Source organism: Cloeon dipterum, chromosome 1 (assembly GCF_949628265.1).
Source record: "Cloeon dipterum chromosome 1, ieCloDipt1.1, whole genome shotgun sequence".
In the NCBI taxonomy this organism is placed as follows: Eukaryota; Metazoa; Arthropoda; class Insecta; order Ephemeroptera; family Baetidae; genus Cloeon; species Cloeon dipterum.
The window spans coordinates 24903633-24925669 of NC_088786.1; the positions used below are offsets into that span (position 1 = coordinate 24903633).

Below are 22037 nucleotides of genomic sequence, written 5' to 3' on the forward strand. Positions count from 1 at the left end.
GATCTTGATGGAGAATGCGAGCGAGATAGGAATTATTATTTGACTGAACCCAAAACGGGTTCTAAACTACTTCAAATACCACTTCCAATTCTGCGATATTTACCACGACTTGTCCAAATAAATTAGATGAATATTGAAGACGTTAAGCTGCCTTGACTTTAATTGATGCTCCTCGAACCTGACCGCTACATGATAAATTAACAAACAATTAGATGAATTTATTTAATTCACACAATTTAAAAACCACTGAGCCAAATTCGATAATATCGTCTAAATCCAGCCAGTTGGCTCGCATTGCAAAGGCATTCTTCGCAGTGTCAATTATACTTGTTTATTCTTGCTCTATGGTAAAATACATTCAAAGCAAGAAAGGGTGATCCATCATAATTAGAGGCTATGGTAGATATTTGAGCATTTCCGGGATCTGTTACAGCCTCAAGTCAGAGATGGCAAAATGTAGTTAATTTAGTGAGTCAAAATGATCAAATAGTTAAACGGGCTGGTTTAACGCGTACCTTTTACCAAGCTGCCTGAGGGACATAAGTGTCTGTCGTTTCAAAAAGAGACCCTCGATCCGTTGCGGGGCGCGAAAAGAACCTGTCCTTGTTGTCAATTTTTCGTTTAAATGTAAATTATTGAATATTTTTGTATACTCAGCAGGTTGCTCTGAACACGATAATTCTACATGAGGCTCAAAGAAAATTCATTCCATTGGGCTCATCCCTCTCCATTTTAGAACTCAGGTAATCAAAATATTTATTTAAAATGCATTAATAAATATCAACCGTATAGGTTTTAACCTATATATTATATAGGCACCAGATAGAGGCTCTCGGGTTGCTGTTTGCACGTTGTAAATATTTTAATGACGTCAATCGATTCACCAATAGTTCTTTCTTTCAAGGAAATGGGGAACCACAACGCCCTGGAAATTCCGTATGAGCGAGCAGGAGGCTCGTCCTCCCTCTTTGAAGCAAGTGTTGATCCTACTCATTATTATCGATTTCCGTTCACATGGCCATACCGCACATTGGGCATACGCCGAAGGAATTTTCCCCGACATCTAGTAAGAATTTTAATAACTTGCGTCACAGCGCGGTGTCTGCGATGCCAAAACAGAGGAGACCAACCAGTACTCTCGTCAATATTTATAGCTGTTGTGTCTGGCTGGGTGACACGAACAATTGCAGGAAGCGATGTGCCCACAATCACGCAGCCCTCTGCAGCCCGCGCGGCCAGCCGAGATCTATCTTTTTATTCACACAACACACGAGCTGCGCACAGACTTTTAAGTTGCTCGCTCGATCGGCGGCCTCGCGCGATCATAAACTTTTTGATCGCCGAAAGAGTTATGCTTTTTAAATCAGCATGCGTGCCAAGCGTTAACGGTCCGAATTCGTTTTGGACACAACACGTAAAAACGCTGCGCCGCTGCTCTTGGTCGAACGCTTGTGCCATTTTCCGGCTAATTGGTGCAAACCGCGAGAACCGCCGGGAATCCGCCGTCCAGTGTGCGCGTCCCTTGAGGATTAACGCTCACGCACGTGATTGCCTAGCACGTGCTTACTTTGCTACTCGCGCGGATTTGCATCTGAATCGACCGCAATTTCTGCAAGCTGCTTTTTTGCGAGTTTACGCTGGGAGATAGAGTTGAAAGAGATAAATAATTGGACACCCCGTCGAGCATCGGCGAGTTGCTCAAAAGGGATAATCTGACACAGTATCATTTTCTTCAGTATTTATAGTGTGTTGTGTGTTTATTTAGTTATAAAGCATTGAAAATTTTCAATTGCGTTACAGTCTTTCTCACGAGTCCAAAACTTAAATTGTAGGCTTCTTTTGTTAAAAAGTCCAGGAGTAAGGAGCACTCCTTATATTTTACTTGAGTGATGAAAGAATTAAAAATAAATTGTGTTAAGAGCTCAACAGCCAAGCAAAATTTTCCCACTAAAACCTGGAAAGCCTGTAATTTGATGATCTAGCACTGGTTTTTTAACCTCGTTGAACACTTCTATTACTTCTTTCATAAGAAGTTGTACAGAGTTTTCTTTTTTTTTTTTAAATTGTATCAACTGCTGGTCAGGGTTCATACTAAAAATGCACTTCAATGGGTGCAATAATTGTTATTTTAACTCCATTTTAGCATTTTCAATTGTTGCCCCTCATCGACAGCAGGGGATCCAAAAAACCGTTTTATCTTGTCGACATCTAAGGTGCCGAACGAGATATCTGACTTAATTTAATGCCTCGCCACCTTGCCCGGACCGTACCCTGCTCTTTAACCTCCAGCCGAGTTGCAACATGCTGTTAAAATCAAATTGACTGCCGTGCGAAACAAACCATTTACCCCTTTTAGCGCGTTCAGGCATTGTGTGGAGCGAACAATATTCAGTTTCACAACAGCCATTTACATCATGTTTTAGCGAGTGTTTTAATATGGTTGACAAATAACATTCAAATCACGCATGCATCCCCAAATGAAAATATCTCCTCCCCTTATTAAGCATCATCCCCTGTGCGGCACCCTAAACAACGCGCTGCACTCGACGCGCAAAACGAAGACACCCTGCTGCGCTTTTAAGGAGCAAAATTCATTTTCATTCTTGTTTCTCTCGCTCTCTTTTTAGTTTACGTGCTCGTGTACTATTATCGTGTACATTTTATTTTTTGCTGGCGGCGGCACCCTCCGCGCAGCGGCTGCTGGTTATTCGCAGGCTCCCCCCGATGTTAAATTGCATGTAAAAGTGAGTAACTGTTGCTACAGTGCGCGCAGCGCGCACACACGAGTCTCTTTCATACATATGTATATTTATAAATAAGTCGCATTTGCAGCAATCCGCCCATCAAAACATAAAATAACAATCGTGTCTGTGTGTGTGTGTGTGTGTGTGTTTGATTCGCAGCTGGGCGAGCAGTTTGTTCCCTTTTCAGCCGGAGCGTGACAATGAAACGAAATCTCAAAGTGTGATATCACACGGCGTCGCTCAATGCACTCCATTAGCAAACATCATTAGTGCGACTTTCTGCTGGTCCATTCGGACGCTGGATTAGTAAAAAAACAGACCGCGTGCGCAGTCTGGTCGCCTTAATCCGCGACAAAAGCGGTGAACAATAGAATTTGGCGTTTTGTACCACTCGTGAAAGCTCAGAGACAAATTAATGAGAACCGAAAAAAGTCCGAAACGTTTTTATTTTTCCTTTGGTCTTCAGGATTTGTTTGAATATTCATCCAGATAGTTTTGAATCTTTCTAATTCTCCTGGAGACCCTAAGCTGAGGAACGCAAAATGTTAAGCAGAATTTAAAAAAAACATGTTATAAATCTGCGTATTTATCTACATTTGTAATAACAAAGAAGTGAGTAAATACAATTCCTATGAACCTATTATTCTTTGGCTTGGATTCATTTTTATTGAATCCTTTCCGCCTTCGTAAATTCCAATTTTTATTTTGCAACCTGGGAACTTGGATTTTTTTTGTTTAATTTTTTTTCAATGCTCGTTTGGTGATTCTATGAACGCAGGACTTGCTGCAGAAATCTCGGATGTCTTTGCAGGGGACGCAGCTGAGAATCCGATATCAAATATTGCAGGAGCAAATCTCCAAACAGCCATAATTTGACCTCTAGAGTTGCCATCGACGTAAGGGTGCGGGCCAGCTCGTTAGTCGTTGCTCCGCGCGCGCGTGGCGTAATTGGCAAAGTCTCGGAGCACTTTTTCTCTGGACTCACGCGACGCGTGCGTATCAAATTTCCCAGTCCGTTCGCATAGCCTAGGCGTTGGATTTCAACGCGCAGGAAAAGGCCAATTTGAGGAGGCTTTCTCCGAGGAAATATTTATTAAACACTCCCGCAGTTTTGCATAGGTCGATGCGATGGCTTGAATCGAGGGACGCCACATATTGGTGATACGATTTGCATTGTTTGCTTCTTCACTGGCACTGTTTCTCCTGAACAAAAGACAATATTTCCTTTCTTCGCGGCGAACACAGCCCACAAGAGACGGCAGGCAGGCCGGCTGAGAGGCCGGTGCACAAAACAAAAGGAAGCACTCGATGTTGATACACCGAGCCGCTGAATAGGGATTCACAATGCAGAAGTTGCTGCTTCCTCGAGGAGACAACTTTACCCGTGTCAGCAGCTCCGCCAGTTCCTTTTTGCCAAACACGAGCCACATGCCACTTTTATGATCTCCGCGCACGAGAGACTCCATTATTCCGCCTCGCGCCTGCTGAATACACCGAATTTATTTGCATACAAGAAATTTGCGGTGTGAGCTGATAAAAATGGAGTAAAGTTGCTCGCCTCAGGTCTAGATCGTTGGTGCTGCTGCCGTGCGTATGCAACTTGCACGACAGCCATGCCAAGCATTTGACTATAGCACTTAAAATTCCATTGATGTCCTTTGTTTCACACGCTGCTTGTGGATTGATTCTGGTCGTCACGTTCATAGGACCAAATTAAATTTTATTGTATTTCATAACGATGTTTATTTCGGCATTAATTGGCAATAGAACTGGAAAAAGTCATAATCAAACAAGTGATAATAAAATTACAGCATGAATATTAAATGTAAATTAATTTGTAGATCACTTGAGTTAAAATTTATTGTTAATATTCATTCTAAAATGTAATTTTATTATTATTATAGCTGTTAACTCTCACAATTTGTGAGTACATTCATGTTATCACAGGTCAGTTTACAAATAGGAAAAAAGCATGTGAGAAAGGGCGACACTTCTGGAAAACAAGTTTCTAAGACTTTGTCCAGGAGGACATAGCCGAAGTGAGCGGCTATGTAGTAATTTACCATTCAACTGATTATGATATTATACCTTTCCATTCATATTTCCTTTTGCAGAAATTAACAACGTTGCAGAAAAAAATCAACTTAAATATTTTCTTGAACCTGCAACGACCAAAGATTCTTCTCTTAAATTAATTTTCACTTGACCAGATAAACTTTTTACGATTTTATTGATCTGCTCAATGCTCAATGCATCTACAACAAGGCCATAAATATTGAATAATGATGCCCTCCTCACAATGTTTACAAATATTGCACGCTTCAGCATGAATAGCTCATTAATTTCAAATTACACTCATGTGCGCTCGTGCTGCAGCATGCGGGTCATTCGGAAATTCACGCTCGTCATCCATATGCTCTTCTCTATCGCACCATCCACTTCCCTTCGACCCCTTCGCGCAAAAAATACATTATTGCCAGTTTTGACGTGATCTACACGCAACGGTTTTTATCAATTTAAATTGCTATTCACTGCAATTCGTTAATTATGTCTATTTTGAGTTCAACGCCCGTTTTAGTGTCAAAAATAGCGATTTCAAAAATAATTAAATGAAAAAGCCGGAAAATTTGAATATTATGTAAGGTGTCAAGCGTAATATAATTTAAATTCATAGATGTATAGGAAACATACGGTACTATTAACATAATTAAATCGCAACATGGAAATTAAATCTTGCAACATTAATAGAAAATTAATAATTAAATTATTAAAACAATTGGTTCTACAATGGCTAAATCAATTTTACTAAATCAAATTCACAACTACGTTGCTTTTTTTGCTTCTTCTCAAAGTTTGAAATACATTATAAATATTCAGCAATTACATTTTCCCGTCCTTCGGTGGAAGAAAAAAAATAAAAAATTTAATGCCCTTTTAAAATCAATAACCTCTAAATTTGCACACAAATTAAGCTAAAAAATTTAATGATGTCTTTACTAAAATCCAACTACGCCAAAAATGTGCCAATATGTGCGAATGGGAGCTCGGTGTAGTTAGTTTAGATTTCTGATCCTTGTTTTAAAAATAAATAAAATTAGTAAAGATTTCTGAATGATAACAGATATATTACGAAAGATTAAGATCAATCGCAATAGTTGCTATTTTCTACAGAAAGTTCCTTGACAGTGACAACAACCTCTCTATGTACGTGTATGGTAACTTCTTCTCTATATGTTTATACGATTTATTTGTGATTTTCTTTTCTAATACGGTTATAGTTGCAGTTGTGGCTAGGCGAAAGAGATAGAGAAAGAGGACGTGAGGGCTGTTTATCGAGAATAACAAAAGCGGAAATATTCCTAAACACGTCCGTGGCCGGAAGGTTGTTTTTCGCACCCTCGCGCAGCTCGTTATATTTACAAGAGAGCGCCGCCGCGCCTTTATTCATAGTCGGCTATCTAATTGAGCGATCTGCTGCAGAGCAGAGCGGCTACGAGAGGGAGCAGATTATCTTCTTCAGCTTATCGCCGCCACTTGCTTTAATATTGATGACGATCGTGTGCCGATTTTGTTGGACGACGCCACTTACTTTGGGTGGCGAACGTGACTGGGACAAAACACGGGGTCGTTACGTCCTCCCCGCTCGAGCCACCCTCTCGTCCAAGCATCAACCCCTTATTGTCGTTATTTTGTCGCACTTGATTTGCGTCATAATTACTCGCACGCTCTGCAGAGACCGTACGCGTGCTGCCCCTTTCCGCTGCAATGACTCTGCTCAAGTTTTCGTTGTGAAAAAAAATCGAAAAAATAATTGCCAATTAAAAATGCCTGAAGTTATTAATTATTTTATTTCACCGAATCACAAACTTTATTGAACATAAAAAATGAAAATGGCACAATGCACAAGCGATCAAGTCGGCAAATCAAAATATAAGTCAAGTTTCAAGTCGTACGCAGCCTATGCTAAAACACATTCACTCACACGCTAAAATTATTGCCACAGATGATTTTTAAGTTTATACGGGAAAAATCTATACGGACGGACTTAAAGGGGCTGGGGCAAATTATTCCACTGCTCGGCAATCTTAAAGGTATAAGCGCGCTGGCCAAAGAGAAAAAAATCTAAAAATTTAACCAGAAATAGGACAGAGCTGTAGGCACATTTCAAATTCATTTTAATTAAGAATATGTTTGCTCACCGATTTTTTAAAATATTTTTTCTTGTGATTGGTATTAATAAAAATAATATAACCGAAAAAATATCAATGTTCTATTTTTATATAACTTGTTTCTATTAAATTACATATTTGTTTGTTCAAACCGTTTAAACCAAAAAATATTTTAAGGGGGACTGACATAGAGTACCACCTTCAATTTATATTAAGAATGATATCTGAATACGTTATCATGTTTCTCCCATAGATACTTGTTTTACTTTTATGAACGCGTTGATGATAGATATTAATTGTTAAATGAGGGAGCAACTTTCAAACAATTCGCGCGTATTTATACCATCTAGCGGTGAATCACGTGACTAATATCCAAACCCCCAGCAAAACAAATACAATCATGGCCTCTACTAACGTTGGTACCCGGGAAAAATTATTGTCTTTAATCGACGATGTTGAGCTTATTTCCAAGTGAGTTATCATTTATGGAAGACCCACACTTTTTGCCCAACTCACACTTCTCGGTAAGATAAAGCATTAACACTGATTCTTCCCATCAGAGCGAGAAGTGTGAATGAGCGGAAAGCGTGAGTTCCCCATACTCCGTTTACCTGCATTAATATTAATTAAATTTCTGTCTCGTGTTATGATAATTTGCTCTTGGATGTATTAATAGCTACCCTGTGCAGCTGAACAAGCTGATAAATCTCCAGAATTGGCTGGACTTTCATGTAGTTAAAAATAAATCTCTTCCTTTAAAAAGCTTCCAATTTTGCTTGATCTACAATAGAAAATTGCTTTTACTTACAATTAGCCGCTGTGTTCTTTTACATTTTTAAGTGAAACAATAATCTTTTTGTAGGGAAATGCTGGAAAATGTTTTGACACAGAAACCACAAAAGATGTCATCGTCTGAATATGATGTTTTGACTGATCTTCTGGTATCGAAGGATAACGAGATTAAAGAAACACTCAAGGTTTGCCACATTATAATATATTATGCTAAATAGCCAATAGATACGAATTTCATAATGTTCAGGTGGCTGCAGCCCAAGCAGGAGTTGAATCTAAAATAACAGCACTTCGGGTGCAAGTAGAGAAACAAGATCAAGACATCCAGTCACTTCAGAAGCAACTTAAAGAAGCAGAGCATATTCTGGTAATGAATTAAAACGCAAATTGCCGGTGCCAAGTCAATGCTAACTAACTTCATTTTAGGCGACTGCGATCTTCCAGGCGAAGCAAAAATTGCAATCAATCGCAAAGGCAGCCAAAAGACCGGTGCAATCGGAAGAGTTAATTAAGTTCGCACACAGAATTAGCTCCACTAATGCAATTTCCGCTCCAACCACATGGGTACCTGGAGATCCTAGAAGACCTTATCCTACAGGTAAAGTACTTTGTGGCCAAATCACTAACAAAATAGCGGAAAACTTATTCAATTTTTAACCCACAGATATTGAGATGCGAATGGGATTCCTTGGAAGATTGGGTGATGTTCCAGTCGGCGCCAGTCACATCATAATGGGCAGCCCTGCTCACCTTGGGGGAGCAATACCTGAAGGCCCCAGTTATAGAGGGTCAGGCCAGCAAGGTAAAAATTTTTTCTCGCTTGATTTAGTTTGGAGTACACTTATTCGAACTTATTTGCAGAACCCATTATGGCATCTCATCCACACCAGTTTTCTTGGCAGTCAGGTGAACTGCACATGCTGTTAGGAGGTCCCGGAGGCGCTAGTGCATCTGTACCCATGGAAACAGGGGGAAGGGGTAATTACCAGGGCAAGGACACAAGCCAAGACACGGTGGAGGTGATGAGTACAGACAGCTCTTCTTCCTCATCCAGCGATTCACAATGAGCTTTCTACAGCGCTACTAAACATTTAACTTATAAATTTGTGCATTTATCATGTTTTCTGTATTTTCCATGTTTCATTTCCTGGCTTCCATTATGAATGTCTTGTACCTAATTATGTACATAGACGTTTTTTATACGAATTAGTAATAAGGAAATTTAATGTAACAGAAGGCTAGCCAAAAGATTTAAGAGTTGGACAACGTTTTAAAACGATATTGCTCAGAGCAGTAAATTTGGTTTAAACAGCAATGATTTGAAGCTGACTGAAGTGACTTAGTTAATGAGGAACACCATATCTGAAAATGAGAGGCAAAAAGATGGCCGCTTTAGACCCCATGTTATCCTCCTGATGGTGTTATAATGCACCCAGTGAGCTCATAGCCTACGGGATGTACTGAGCAGAGGTTCAAGAAAAGAATAATTGTTTATTAGTTTAATATTGCACTCATTTCTTGCGGATATTATACAACTTTATTCATTATGCTCCAAATCTGACTTTCTCCTGAAAACCCAACAAAAGATAGCCTCCAATTCACAGTAACAATCCATTTATTTATCTCCGATACATTATCTCACAATTTTCAGTTAGTAATGCAAATTGGCCCCATCCTTGTTTAGATAGTTCTTTACTCTTTCCATGGTCAGTAAATTACAATTCACGACCACCAACTCCATGTATTGCAGTTTCAGGTAGTAGAGATGATAATACTCAATAGATGTTGTCAATAGCTACTTTATTGAACATTCTGCTACAAAAATAAGTTAAGTGTCCTCATTGAAAAAGACGCAAGAACACTGGAATATTTAACTGGTTCATTGACCAAAGTTTGTACATAAAACTTAGGCACATTATTGCATAATTTACAGAGATAATCATTAATTATAATTAACACAAAACAAAGACATTGCACAGCAATTATTATTATTATCATCATGTACAGGAAAACTAGCAGAAAAGCAGATTGGATTCTGACGCAGGACTCTTTAAAAATAACATCCTCGCCAAAACGGTTCGTTTTCTCCGTCAACTTCTTTTATTGACAACAGTGTTTTATTATTACAATGAAAAAGGCAAAAATGTTTACACATTTAAAGATAAAACTCAAGAAATTATCCAAAGTAAAGATATCTTTATATTCTTGAAGAGATGCAATGCAAATGTTGAAACATTCTCTTTAGAAAACACACATAAAACAGTGTTATAATCACTTACTTCATAGAGTCACAACCTAAAAGTTATCTCTTTTCGACTTAGAAAGTAGAAGTTTGAAAGTCTTTTAAGGAGGGGGAGAGTCAGACCGCCTCTGCCCATTGTTATGCTTTTTTCGTTTGCTCTTGAAGTTGTTGTTGCGGATATTGCCATGATTGAAGGAAGGGTTTCTTGTAATGGGGGGATACTGGTTCTTTTGCCTCTGTTCACTTCCACTCGAGTTAGCCGAAGACGACGACGAAGACTGCGACATGGGCTGCTTCTTCTCAGGCTTGTTTTCTTTGGGGCACAGCGTAACCAGCGGCTGCAGGTTTTTCACTTCCACACAGCCTACTTCCTTCTCTTCCCTCATTCGGAACTGCGGCCGGTTTCCACCGCATCGATTTATTGCCATCCCTGCAATTGAAACAATTAAATAGATGCAATCACTTCCAGCAGCATTCAAAGAAATACCATAAATTCCATCTTGCATGTGATTTTATCAAAATTTTGCAGTTTTAAAAGAGCTTTTGGATCAATTTTCCATATATTTTGAGCAAATCTTTCCCTAATAAAATAGAAAATATACTAACCATGAGGCCTCCGCTGTGGAGGGGTAGTGTTTGTTCTCTTCGAGTTCATGGTGGATGCAAAGTTTTGTTTGAGGCCATTTTTGGATGACATATTATTTGTTTCCGAATCCTAAACCATCTCAATTCAGAGAATGCATACAGAATAAAAATATGTAAAACATACGGAATCCCCTGAGGCTGCTGACCCAGTCGCTGAGCTGCCCTCACTTGTGCAATAGAGTGAGCCTGAAGAGGACTCCTCCGAATCCTGAGAGACACGCTTCAGTTGGTTCTGGTGTCTGTATAAAGGGTTCAACTCGTGCTTCAGCTCGATGACCACAGGTACGGTCTGCGGCATTAGGTTTTAGCCTTTCGCTTAGAGAAATTCGGCAGAGTGTTACCTGGATCTTGACCGCGTATCTAGCCTTTATTTGTTGTCTGTATTCAATGACGTCGTCAGTAATCCTCACGATTCTTCCCAGTAAGCTGTGCTGGCTTACAAATTCGGGACACGTCTTGGACAGGGCGAGCAGAAGGGTTGTGTACGCAAATTCAAATGCCTGTTTCACTTTGAGGGCCCCATATGAGCTGCGTCCAATGTCATTGCCAGGGGTCAGGGGGTCTTCAATGCACAGCATAGACGGTCTGTATCCGTCAACCATGTCACGTTGTATCTGAGTGTAAAAATTAGATCAGTTAATGGAAAAAAACTTAGCACATGAGATGAAAGGTTAAGCTGATAAAAAGAAAATGACGCAGAGCTTAAGAAATGCATGCAGTCTGAAAACGTTGATAATGCTCACCTCTTCCTTAGAAATGTAGCAACCTTCTCCTTTGATTCGAATGCCTGTTTTCAGATAATTGAATCTGCGTCCATACAGTTCAAAGAATTCAATAAGTAGAACTCCAAGATTATAGTCTCTCTCTATGGTCATGTCACGTTCATGGAGCTAAAATAGAGTTTTATATTAGCACAGCGGGCATTTTAAGTTAAACCACTCTAGTCACCTGAAGAAAACTGATGGTGAGAAGAATTAAGCTGTAGGAACTAATGCCACCAGTGAAAACTTCATTAAGATCTCGCTCCAGGAGGAAATGCTTCAAAACCATAACTAGTGGAGCCAGTACGGGAAATTTCTCTTTGAAGTCAGTGATCAGGTTAGCAGATCTCACCCCGTTTTGCATGTTGAAGCTGATGTCCACCTTTACTTCCGACTTCTTTTCTGTAAGTTTCACAATGGGAACCTATTGACAGAGTGATTTACATTCTAATATATTCCCATATTTCGTTTTGGTCACTTACAGATGCTTTGTCAAGAACTTTGATGTCGCACTCATCTGAGACATTGCTCTTGATCAGCGCATCTTTCAGCTCGTGCAAGGGGAGTTCGTCCCAGTCGCCCATGACCACTAGATCTATATCACTGTAACAAGGAAGATAGCAATAAGCGATTTGCATGCGACTGCGATGGTAACAAAAACTGTTGTAAAGAAATAAACGAGACGACATCTTGAACTCTCCATCTGGCATGAATAATTGCAAGACAAAGTTAAAATCAATCTGAGGGATGGACTGAACAATGGAATCTTGTAAATTAAATATTCAAACCATGAATTTGTTAATTTCATAACAGCCATTAACTTATTTAAATAGGCACTACTGAAATATAACTTCCCACAACCTTAAAAATTGTATTCCCGACCCAGGCTATGATCCAAAATTCCCTTTTATTTACGAATTTTATTGCAGGACGCATTTAATTTCGCCAAAGCAAGCAATGACGGACATCTTTTCTAGAAGATGATACCCGCGAGCTAGATAGGCTCAAGGCCAAAAATTAATTGTTAGGCCTGACGCCCAGATGTGGTGGGATAAAAAAACAAAATCAAAACATCAAACTGCGTTGTGTGAATGCAACAGCGAAAATTTAATGGGGTCACTCTATTCTATTATATATATATTCGCCTATGTTCGCTAGCAACAAGGACGTGCAGAATAACATCCTGGTGCGCAACATGGAAAATGCGAAGAGAGAGTATAGTGGTTTGGGTGAAGGCAAAATGTTAGAAATAAATTTTATTTTATAATAGATAATGCTATCAGCCCATCACACTTTTTCCGTTCAAGTAGGATTCTTTGGATTGGACAATTTTTGTTTGAAGTTTTCGTCCAATATTTGAAGTTAGGGCCAATTAACTGATCAGACCTCCTCGTTGCACATTCATTTCAGAGAAAATATTGCTGGCTAATTTATTCGCTTACGCGAGTCCTCATTGAGGTTCTCAGGACGGTATTCCATTGACACTGTTACGGCTCTGAATGGGCAGAGCGTATTATTTTTATTTACGCGCATAGAATGCGTTTAAGGAGTGAAAGAGATGATCGACAATCCAGTGGAGGTCGCACGAATTCAATAAAAATTCAATTAGATGGACAAACGGGCCGGCCATTAATCCGAAAGTGCGAAACGATGGAAAGTGAGAGGAGGCGGCGGAGGCGGTTGCGACACGGCCCGGCGCGTCTTTCTGTTTATTTTTTCGAGAGTCGGCCGGCCCAGTGAGTGAGCAATTGGTATAGGGTCTGCGCGCTCGGTGGTGTTGACCCACTTTGCAGGGGGTTAAAATCGGCACGCTGCCAGCCAGCCGTTGAGCCAGCGCAGCACTAATGCAGGTAGCAGTCTCGCTCGCTTTTGGCAAATCGGAGCGGCCGCGACCGTTCGTTGGTTCGCTCGTACGTTTGTTCGGCGCGCTCACTTCGACACAGGCGGGCAAACGACCACATAAAAAGCGAATGGGGTTGAACTCGCGAGTAAATAAGAGCTGCCGAACACCTACAAGTTTGTCAAGCAATGTTCCGCTCCCCGGCGCGGTTCAATCGTCTATGCGCACTTAAAGTTTTGATTGCAGCAAACGAAAGGCGCTTCTCGATTGTTGATTTTATGCTTGGTGCCATGATAAGACGGCAATAAAAACAACGGACGACGGAGATTTTTTTTGAATTTAAAATAAGGATCTGAGCGCAGTTTGAGTAGTGATGGAGAAACGAATAAATCCTGTAGCTGAATATATTTCTCTCACTCCGCTTAGCGCTTAACCACATGATCAAAACATTTATCGGCTGGCTGAAACCTCTAAGCATTACCTATTTTTAGACTTTCGCACTTCAAAAATAGAATATTAAATAATCAAATCACGAAGAGGCCAATTGTAGAAGTGGCAACTGAGTGAATCACGAATTAAAACTAGATTTACGGCTTCTCGTTGAAATACTGACTTTCCTTTTATTCACAGTAAAAATGAACTGCCAACAATTAACCTTGCGTCTGAAATCTAACCAAAAGCCTGTTTGTCTTGTCTGTATTATCATAAGCACCTTACCGAGCAGCTTGCCAGTCACGTTGCCTATCTTGAATAATAACAATTAAAGAGGCCTTACTGGTTCACATTTTTCAAAGACCACATTGCATCCAGGAGAGACATTAAAACAGCAAAATACTCTCAAAGGCAGTCATCATCATCACTAAGTTTAATTAGCATTGTAAAATAATATCCTGCGACTATATGTGCGTCTTCGCAAATACGTCCAGTCGGCGGCCAGCCTATTTTGAGCGCAAATGTGCGAATAAGAACGGTTTGAACCTTCGCTCTCACTTAGCCGCCGTACGAAGAAATTACTCCCGCGCGAGTGCAGCAAACAGACGCGGTGGTGATGTTGAAGGTGACGCCCTAATTAAATCATACGCATTCCGTTCGCTCTCGCGAGCGGCGAATTTTTCACCAGTGCAATCTCGGCACCGGAATCTGAGCGTACCAAGCTTGGCGTCCTTCACAATAACTAAATCAAACACATATAAATAATGTAACACGCAATCACCTGGTTGGTAAATAGAGGCCGGTGCGAAAACTGCCAAACACCTCGACGTTCGCCTTCGGGTACAGGCCGAGGATCACCTTTTTGATTTGCTCCACCACAGTTTCGCGCATCTTCTGCTCCTCCTTGGTTGGAGACATGTACGTATAGAAGTCTTTAACCTCCTCGTGCAGTCTGAAACATTCAACAAGAAACATCAATTTCCGGTCGAGCCAAATGTGCGACGGTATAACGACAAAAATGCCAGTATTGTTTGCGTTCTCGCCCAAACGGCCGAGATATACGTGTCGATTGCGAACTAATTCCAAGAATCGGGGAAAAAGCTTTAATTTTGAAATCAAAAGAGCGTTTCTGACTTTCACTGTACATAAATTTGATACCTGTTGTGGCTTTTGTACGGTTTAATTAGACTTATAATCAGTTTCGTGCTGGTCAGCTTCCGCTACCTGCACTTGATTGTGCGCCGCCATAGTCGACCTTGCAGTCGAGGCGAATTAAAAACCATCGCAGTTTTTCAAAAGAAGAGTAAAATTAATTCCTTGATTTCGAAATCGAACAGACTTCGACGTCAACGATCGCATATTCATAGGTCAACACAATGCATGCAATAAAATTAAATTGAAAGTCGTTTAATTAGACGCGAGCAGAGGCGAATACTTGTCCAACCTCTTTATGACTCGCGACTGAAAATGCACAGCTGGAGATATGACTGCTATTAAGTAACTGAGGTCAAGTCTCCTTTCTCTGCAGCCGACAGACCGTCTAACAGCAAGCCGAGATTTGTTCCAGAATGCAATCACGTGTAAGGCATAATCAAACTCGTTTAAAATTTTGAAGGAATGCACGAAACGAATCTAAAATGGAAATTTCCACAAGCTACTTTTGCGGCTACCAACTAATTGCTTCGTTATCGTCCAGCTGCGTTACAATGTGGGACAATGCGCAGGCTATTTTTCATCCAACAACAACTGCCGACACTTTCTTGCCATTGCTAATTCGTTTGGTCTAGCAAGACAAGTAGTACCTGCTGCCACTTTACTTTAATTGTGGGTGCGCGCGCGGTAAACCCACTCTATATCAAGAGCCGCACTTGACGAGGCGGATTGTAACACAATCGGCAGAGAGAGTACGCCGATTTCGTCAGGGCTGAGCGACGGAGCATTTCTGCTTTGTTGCAGATTTCTTTCCACCGCCTTTTCTTTTCAGTTGGCCAGACGAATGAGCGGCAGTGTCAGTTTCAAGTAAAATCTCCACGTGTACAAAATAGATGGTAGGCATACGGCATGCAGTGCAGGCTGTGATGGGGAATCACAACTGACCTTAACATTTTTTCTTTTAAGCTTATAGCACAACATCTGGCTAAATTTGCACGATTTTCGTCTTTGTCATTGGCACCTCTAGATTTATCAGCTTTTGAAATTTCGCAATACTTTAAATAGAGAATTTGTTTGCTTTAGTCCTGGGACCTAAAAATATTTACAATGCGTAGGAAACACTAGAGGCAACAACAATTCAAAGAATTCAAGCCTCCTCTGCAGCGAATCATGTGGTTTCAAAGGTTTCCCATTTAACGAGATTGATGGTTAAAATCGTTGAAGTTTCTTTAGCGTGAAGTGAGAACAATGGCGATCCTTCAAGCAGCTGCTTGCTTATGATGAAGTGCCAACGCCAACAATCAAGTCACATTTTTAAAAGATAAATATTTTTTGATTTCACTTCAATTATAGTAGGTTGTAAAAAGTTAACGTTTTTCCGTATTTTTTTCTATCCTGATTTTCACACCATAAAAGCAGTAAAATTAGTAATTCTTTGCAATCCTGTGTGAATTCGTAGTCAGAACCGTTGTGAAAAGAAATAATTATAGCTCGGGTATTTCGTTTTCACCGAATCACATGTTGATATTTTTTGTTTGTTTCAGATTAGGCTGAACTGATTTAGACGATCTAGATAATGACATATTTACACTGATAATTAACATGTGAATTGGTTGCAAATTCGGCTTCAGGTGGAGCACCAAATGATAACAGTAATTAAGTTGGGGCTCACGCTGAGGGGCTCGAATTGTAAAGAGATGGGGCCGGACGGGGGCGTCTACTGAAACAATAATTAATCAATGCGATCATGAAAGCGGCGGGCGTGACGATAATTGAGGCAAGGACAAGGTCGGCCCGGGCGTAATTGCACGAGTCCGCCTTTCGTTTAGCGATTCGGTTGCTTCTCTCTCCCAGAGTTGGATAACAATGAAATAATCAACAGATTTTGGCACTTGCTCCAGACCAAAATAAAGCGGAGGGCTTCAGAAATAGTCACACGACCGTCGCATTTGCAAACTAATAGGGTTATTTTGGGTTTCGCTCTCATGAACATAATAATTTTCTTGTTTGTTGCCTTGAATCTATACCTGGTTTATAGCTATTCAAAATAGGAAACCAGGGTAATTGGGGGAAAAAAGCTTTATATATGCGTTTCATTCGTAGAAGCAGTTTGAAATTACCTAGCAATGCGAGGCGTGAAAAACAACCGCCTGCAATTTGATGCGCAAACCAGAAACCTTTATAACAAGAGTTAATTGCGGTTTGTCCTTCAGTAGCCTAGTCAATTAAAATCGGTCTGGATTTGCTAGAACACGATATTTACGAGAAAACTATGGCAAATTGCCCCCGTTGGTATAGCACAAGCAGAGCTCTTGATATTTTGCATTCTTTGCGTTATAATTAGCATCCCGAGATATGAATTGAAACCAGTTGAGATAATTTGAAAATTATTAGGTCAACATTCGAGAATGCGTCTGGCTTATGGGTTTGAGTGGGCGAAGGCAAAAACCGGCGGTATGATGAGTTGAAGAGAAAAAAACATGATTGAGATCTTGAGCGACTAGGACTCAAGTCGGTGACATCATTTTTGCTCGTGGAGATCGCGTTTTTTGCTCGTAAACGCCTTGCCCTCGCATACAGAAGTTGCCGCCTCTATCCTGCGCTTTTATTGCTGCCTGTTAAGTTTTAACGAAACTAATTAGAACCGCGTTAAGTTAGATGGGCGTGTGGATGAACGTATAGTAAGAGCAGCTAACAAAATTCGAATTAATTTAGATGCTTGCAAGTAGCACAGTAGATGATCAATTTGTTAAATTACGCTTGCAAGTAAAATTTAATTTCATTCGCATTGCAAACTTTTGTCGTTTAAATCTGGCCTTGACAAATTTCCCCTTTCGAGACGAGAAAACATTTTTAGAACGCAAATTATACATTTCATATATAAGGAAAAGCGGAGAGCTACGATAGCAAAAGCAACTAATTTGAGTAAATTTCAACCTTCAACAATTCATGCGATTTTGCGTCAAGCAACTTGAAAACACAACGTGCCCAACATTTTCAGCACAGTAATTTTATCAAAATGAATTTGCAGCGCATGTAAATTATTAATTGAACGGCCCCTTCAGGATTGTTTAACTGTTTTCATTTTAAGTGCAAATTGAGTTCATTGTTGTAAGGGCACAACAATTAGAAGAATAAAAGAAGGGCCTGCTGACATTTTTTTAATGGCAACAATCTTGCACTTTAATAACGAAATCATTATTTTTTTACTGAATTTTCATGCATTAAGTTGGTGTTATAAAAACAATGGTGGATATATTATGCCACTGCACCAATTCAAGTAGGACTGCGAAACAGAGATTTATGCAAGCAATATAGAAGCGGCAAATTTGTAGAGCGAGAGAAGGAACAACAACTGTGTCTTTTCCCCGTCCATTGACGCTACCCGAGATAACATCGAGCCCCAGTGGAAATATAAAACGAAACAACGACGGAATGATATCGGCGCGAGCGGGCGAGTGTTGGAAGCGACCACTCGGGCGGAAGTACGACTTCCAGCTATCTGTGCCTTACGTTTTCTGCTGCACGCGCGCGCGCGAACGCTCATACCAAACCAAATGTTTGACGATATGCAAAGTAAAATTATCAATTTTTATTGCTTTAAACTTACGTCAGCAAAGCTAGCAATAAAAGCCCGAATAGCAATTGATCAAGCATTTAACAGGAAACCAGAAACCATCAATCTGGTGGTTCCCGAATTAACGGCTTGCCAATAACTTTTAAACACTAGACCGCTTTAAAAAAGTGAGTTTTCACAAGAAAAGAATGATGATAAATAATGTAGCAAGGCCTCAAACACACACTGATTGCAACGAAACCACTCACTGGACATTCTATCCGAAAGAATCTCTCTTGGAAGGTCAAGTTTTGAGCCTTGCGATTTGCTGCGGCGGAGGCTCAAAGAACGTCTACGCTACTAAAACACACCCATAGTCAGACACACTTTCATAATTTTTTTAATTTGTTGTTAATTTAAGTTAAAAGCGCTAAGTTATGTTCTTGGGCACAGTTGTTATTTTGTCCTTGTGTTCGGAATTGAGCTCACTTTGTTTGAAATTTGGGAGGTTTGATGTAATGCTAGATTCTAATAGACATACATGAGTTCTGGACAAGTTGCTGCGAAATTCGCAAATAAAAAATTGTGCTGTCAAGGACAGGACTTCCCAACCATCAGGAAGCAGTACGAATAATCGCTGTTACAAATTACAAAATTCATTACTTAAAAACCAGAGGACACACTGCAAACAGATGACCAATTTGATTTGAAGTAATTTTCTACCTAGCTGTACTTCAAAGTTGCTGGTATTTAATGTATAAAATCAGATAATACGTTTTCCCGTGAAACAAATAAATATCACATAACTTGTATATTTTTTTTAATCTTATGTGCAGAAAATAACTAGAGCACTTTCTCAGTTGCTCTCGAAGTATTATAATTTTAGACGATACTAGTGAATGCAAAAAGTCCAAAATCAATCAATTCAATACTAGAATTATTTATAGCACATCCATGCTAACAGCTATAACGGCCAAGCATGTATATTAATTCGATAATTCTAGTACAGGAAGTGGCGGCGTTGGCACGTTCTGTTAACCATTCTTAGTCCACTTCCTCAACACTTTTTTTAATCTTTGTAAACACCGTCGCGGTTTGAATTTAAATATTTGTTTACAATGAGATGAGTCAATAAACGACTTTCAAAATTAGAGGGGTTTTACCAGTAATCCCTTTTAGAACTATGTCGATTGCTGCCAAATTTGTATTTAAAAAAAGTAATAAAAGGAAATATTTTACACAATTCCGTTTTACCAACTTGCCAATCGTACAAATAAACAATTCACTGTCACAATGTTCGGAAAAAATAACAAAACATTAGAAAGCATATATTGCGAGTATTGAAATTGGGAAATTGATTGTGAGGAACCATCAACCAATTGTTAGGATTTTGTTAAAGAAAAATTTATTATAATTTGTACAATATACTGATATATCATATTTTAGAATTACTGGAATTTCAATGCATGTTAAAATGGGTGAAGCAGGAATTATTGGCTGTTATTTTATGTGTTCATGGTCATCAGAATTTTCCAGCGAAAGCGCTATGACAGATATGCGTGTTCGAATGCGGTTGGACCAGCAGGAATGCGTAGTGCCGGGCTGAAAATCGCCCTTAAGGAACAGCTGTTTTGGCCAAAATAACCACAGCGTGCGTAGTGCGATGGACAAGAAAGGGAGAAGAAGTATGTACGTCGTGAAACAAAACTGAAAAGTAGCCGAGCAAAAAGGGAGCGGCTCGCGGAATGTATGGTGTGCATAGCGACTTCCTCGCTCTATTTCTGCATAACACTAGGCAGCAGCAGCATTGGCTGGCTGCTGTGCTGTGCACCGCGTAATATAATGTACATGGATGGGATCGAGAGAGATGCAGCAGCAGCATTACATAACCGAGAGAGGAGGTGGGTGTGTCCTAGCGCGAGTGAGCAGAGCACCGAGTGGCTCGCTCGGGCACCCAAATGGCCGTCCTCGAGGGCCTTCCGCAGCCCACAGGCAGCGTGATGCGAATGACAATGAACGAAAGTTGGCCCGAAATGGGGTTTTCGACCGGATTCGCCGTCTGCCAGCCGGAACTCGCGTGAACAGGTCGGGGCACGTGCGGTCGGTTCGCAAGTGTGCATTCATGAAAACACACATTATCGATCGCGAGGACTTTTCTCGAAGGTGGCTGCACCACACTCACCCTAGAACGCCCCGGCTGTACTGGTCCTGACGCAACGCCCGCCACGGACAACCGCCGTAGTTGCCGATCAATTCTCGGGGGTTGGAGTTCATGCCGATAGTGGCGGCCCGGTTCTCATTGCCTTTCCTGCGGGTGCGGCTGTAAAGGTGGTTGTTGGTGCGTCCGCCGCCTAGCTGCTGCTGATGAACGTTGACGTCGTCGCGCAAATCCAGGGGGATGAAGTCGCGCGACTCCATAATGTTGTTGAGATTCAGGTTGTTCAGTCTTTTGCTCGCGTCGTCCCAAATGCGGCTCCACAGCACCTTGGCGGGCCCCTCTTGCTCAGGTTGGTACCAGCCGATGGTTGGATCCATTCACACCTCGCCTTTGTCCGTCCACCCGGCTGCAGGCTGACTGGCAGCCCTTGTGCTAATCGTCCAACTGGCCGGAACTCTTTCACGACCGTTATTCCGTCGATTCGGTCACTTTTCGCAGATCGTCACTGTCGCTCACTCTCTCTAGCAAGTTCGCTGCCGTCCAAACACAGAGTTCGTAACTTCGTACGACGAGATGAGTGCTATCCCAGCGCACTCCACACTCGGCTCGTGTGGTAGGGTTTGGGGTGTGTTGATAGGAGCTGCGAATAAGTTGGTGGGGGGCGACCAAAGATACCCCGCTAACTTAAATTGAGTGTTTATATGTGACTTGCGGAAAAAGTGCGTGGAATCGTCAAACTTTTGATTTCATAATATTTTAATTAGTCGAATTCGTGATTTGGGCATCAATCAAGATAAGATAATGTGTCCAATAGATGCATATCTACAGAACCTGTCGACATTTTTGCAACTCCTTTTTCTACTCCCAATGCAATTGGCTGGTTTAAAAGCAACAAGCCACAAATGGCGACCATTCTTTTACCAGTGTGTTCCACTAATTCACGTTGTGCGGAGCCACTGGATGGACAGGCAACACGATACACAATCGTGTTTCGTGTTATGTAATTACGTATTGCAGAGGAAAAAGGCGCGATTCGAATACCGCTTCTAACTCAAATAATTTCAATATGTAATGGATTCCAAAATAATAATGTTTCCTTATTTATGCTATGGTCGTGAAAACCAACCCATATTAGTGGAGAGATTGCATTTTTATTGATTTTTTTGAATAATTCTGGCAATGAATGGAGATAGATAACGCGTGGGGAAAAAAATCATAATTTATTTAAGGGTTTCTTACATTGCTTGATGTTTTGCTTCATTTTCATAATTTAAAATTTCTTTTTCTTTGAGCTTTTGGAAAAAAATTTGATAAATCTTCTAATCCTTTCCTAAAAGCCAAAAGAGTAACATATAATATATACCAAATATATTTTGTTCGCATCTTTTGGTCCACATTAATATCTTGCGCCAATTTATATTCAAGTTTTAGTAGAGGTGAGAAAGTTGAATTAATACAAAGGAACTTCAGTATAAATTTTGAAAGTATATTAACGTACACAATGTTTTATCTTATTTAAATGCGTGCAAGTGAAAAATAAAAATGA

The 22037-nt window shown here is 40.4% G+C and overlaps 2 protein-coding genes across 4 annotated transcripts; one reads left to right on the forward strand and one right to left on the reverse strand.

The window, feature by feature from the left end:
- Positions 1 to 7294: 7294 nt before the first annotated feature.
- On the forward strand, positions 7295 to 8834 carry MED4 (mediator complex subunit 4). Of its 2 annotated transcripts, none has more exons than XM_065479844.1 (6): positions 7295 to 7384; positions 7776 to 7890; positions 7953 to 8072; positions 8132 to 8303; positions 8370 to 8507; positions 8567 to 8834. In XM_065479844.1, the coding sequence occupies exons 1-6, from the start codon at positions 7314 to 7316 to the stop codon at positions 8770 to 8772; spliced, it is 822 nt and encodes a 273-aa protein (XP_065335916.1). In that variant the 5' UTR covers positions 7295 to 7313; the 3' UTR covers positions 8773 to 8834. The 2 variants fall into 2 exon arrangements, with proteins under 2 accessions (XP_065335916.1, XP_065335923.1); XM_065479851.1 differs by lacking the exon at positions 7295 to 7384 and adding an exon at positions 7395 to 7500.
- A 654-nt stretch (positions 8835 to 9488) lies between these two features.
- Positions 9489 to 21068, reverse strand: LOC135936843 (terminal nucleotidyltransferase 4B-like). 2 transcript variants are annotated; one of them, XM_065479834.1, is made up of 9 exons: positions 20516 to 21068; positions 14407 to 14577; positions 11836 to 11956; positions 11541 to 11777; positions 11336 to 11482; positions 10943 to 11206; positions 10717 to 10884; positions 10554 to 10662; positions 9489 to 10377 (listed from the first exon to the last, which is right to left on the reverse strand). In XM_065479834.1, the coding sequence occupies exons 1-9, from the start codon at positions 20866 to 20868 to the stop codon at positions 10049 to 10051; spliced, it is 1899 nt and encodes a 632-aa protein (XP_065335906.1). In that variant the 5' UTR covers positions 20869 to 21068; the 3' UTR covers positions 9489 to 10048. The 2 variants fall into 2 exon arrangements, with proteins under 2 accessions (XP_065335906.1, XP_065335897.1); XM_065479825.1 differs by having other exon boundaries at positions 10717 to 10881; positions 10934 to 11206.
- Between the last annotated feature and the right edge of the window lie 969 nt (positions 21069 to 22037).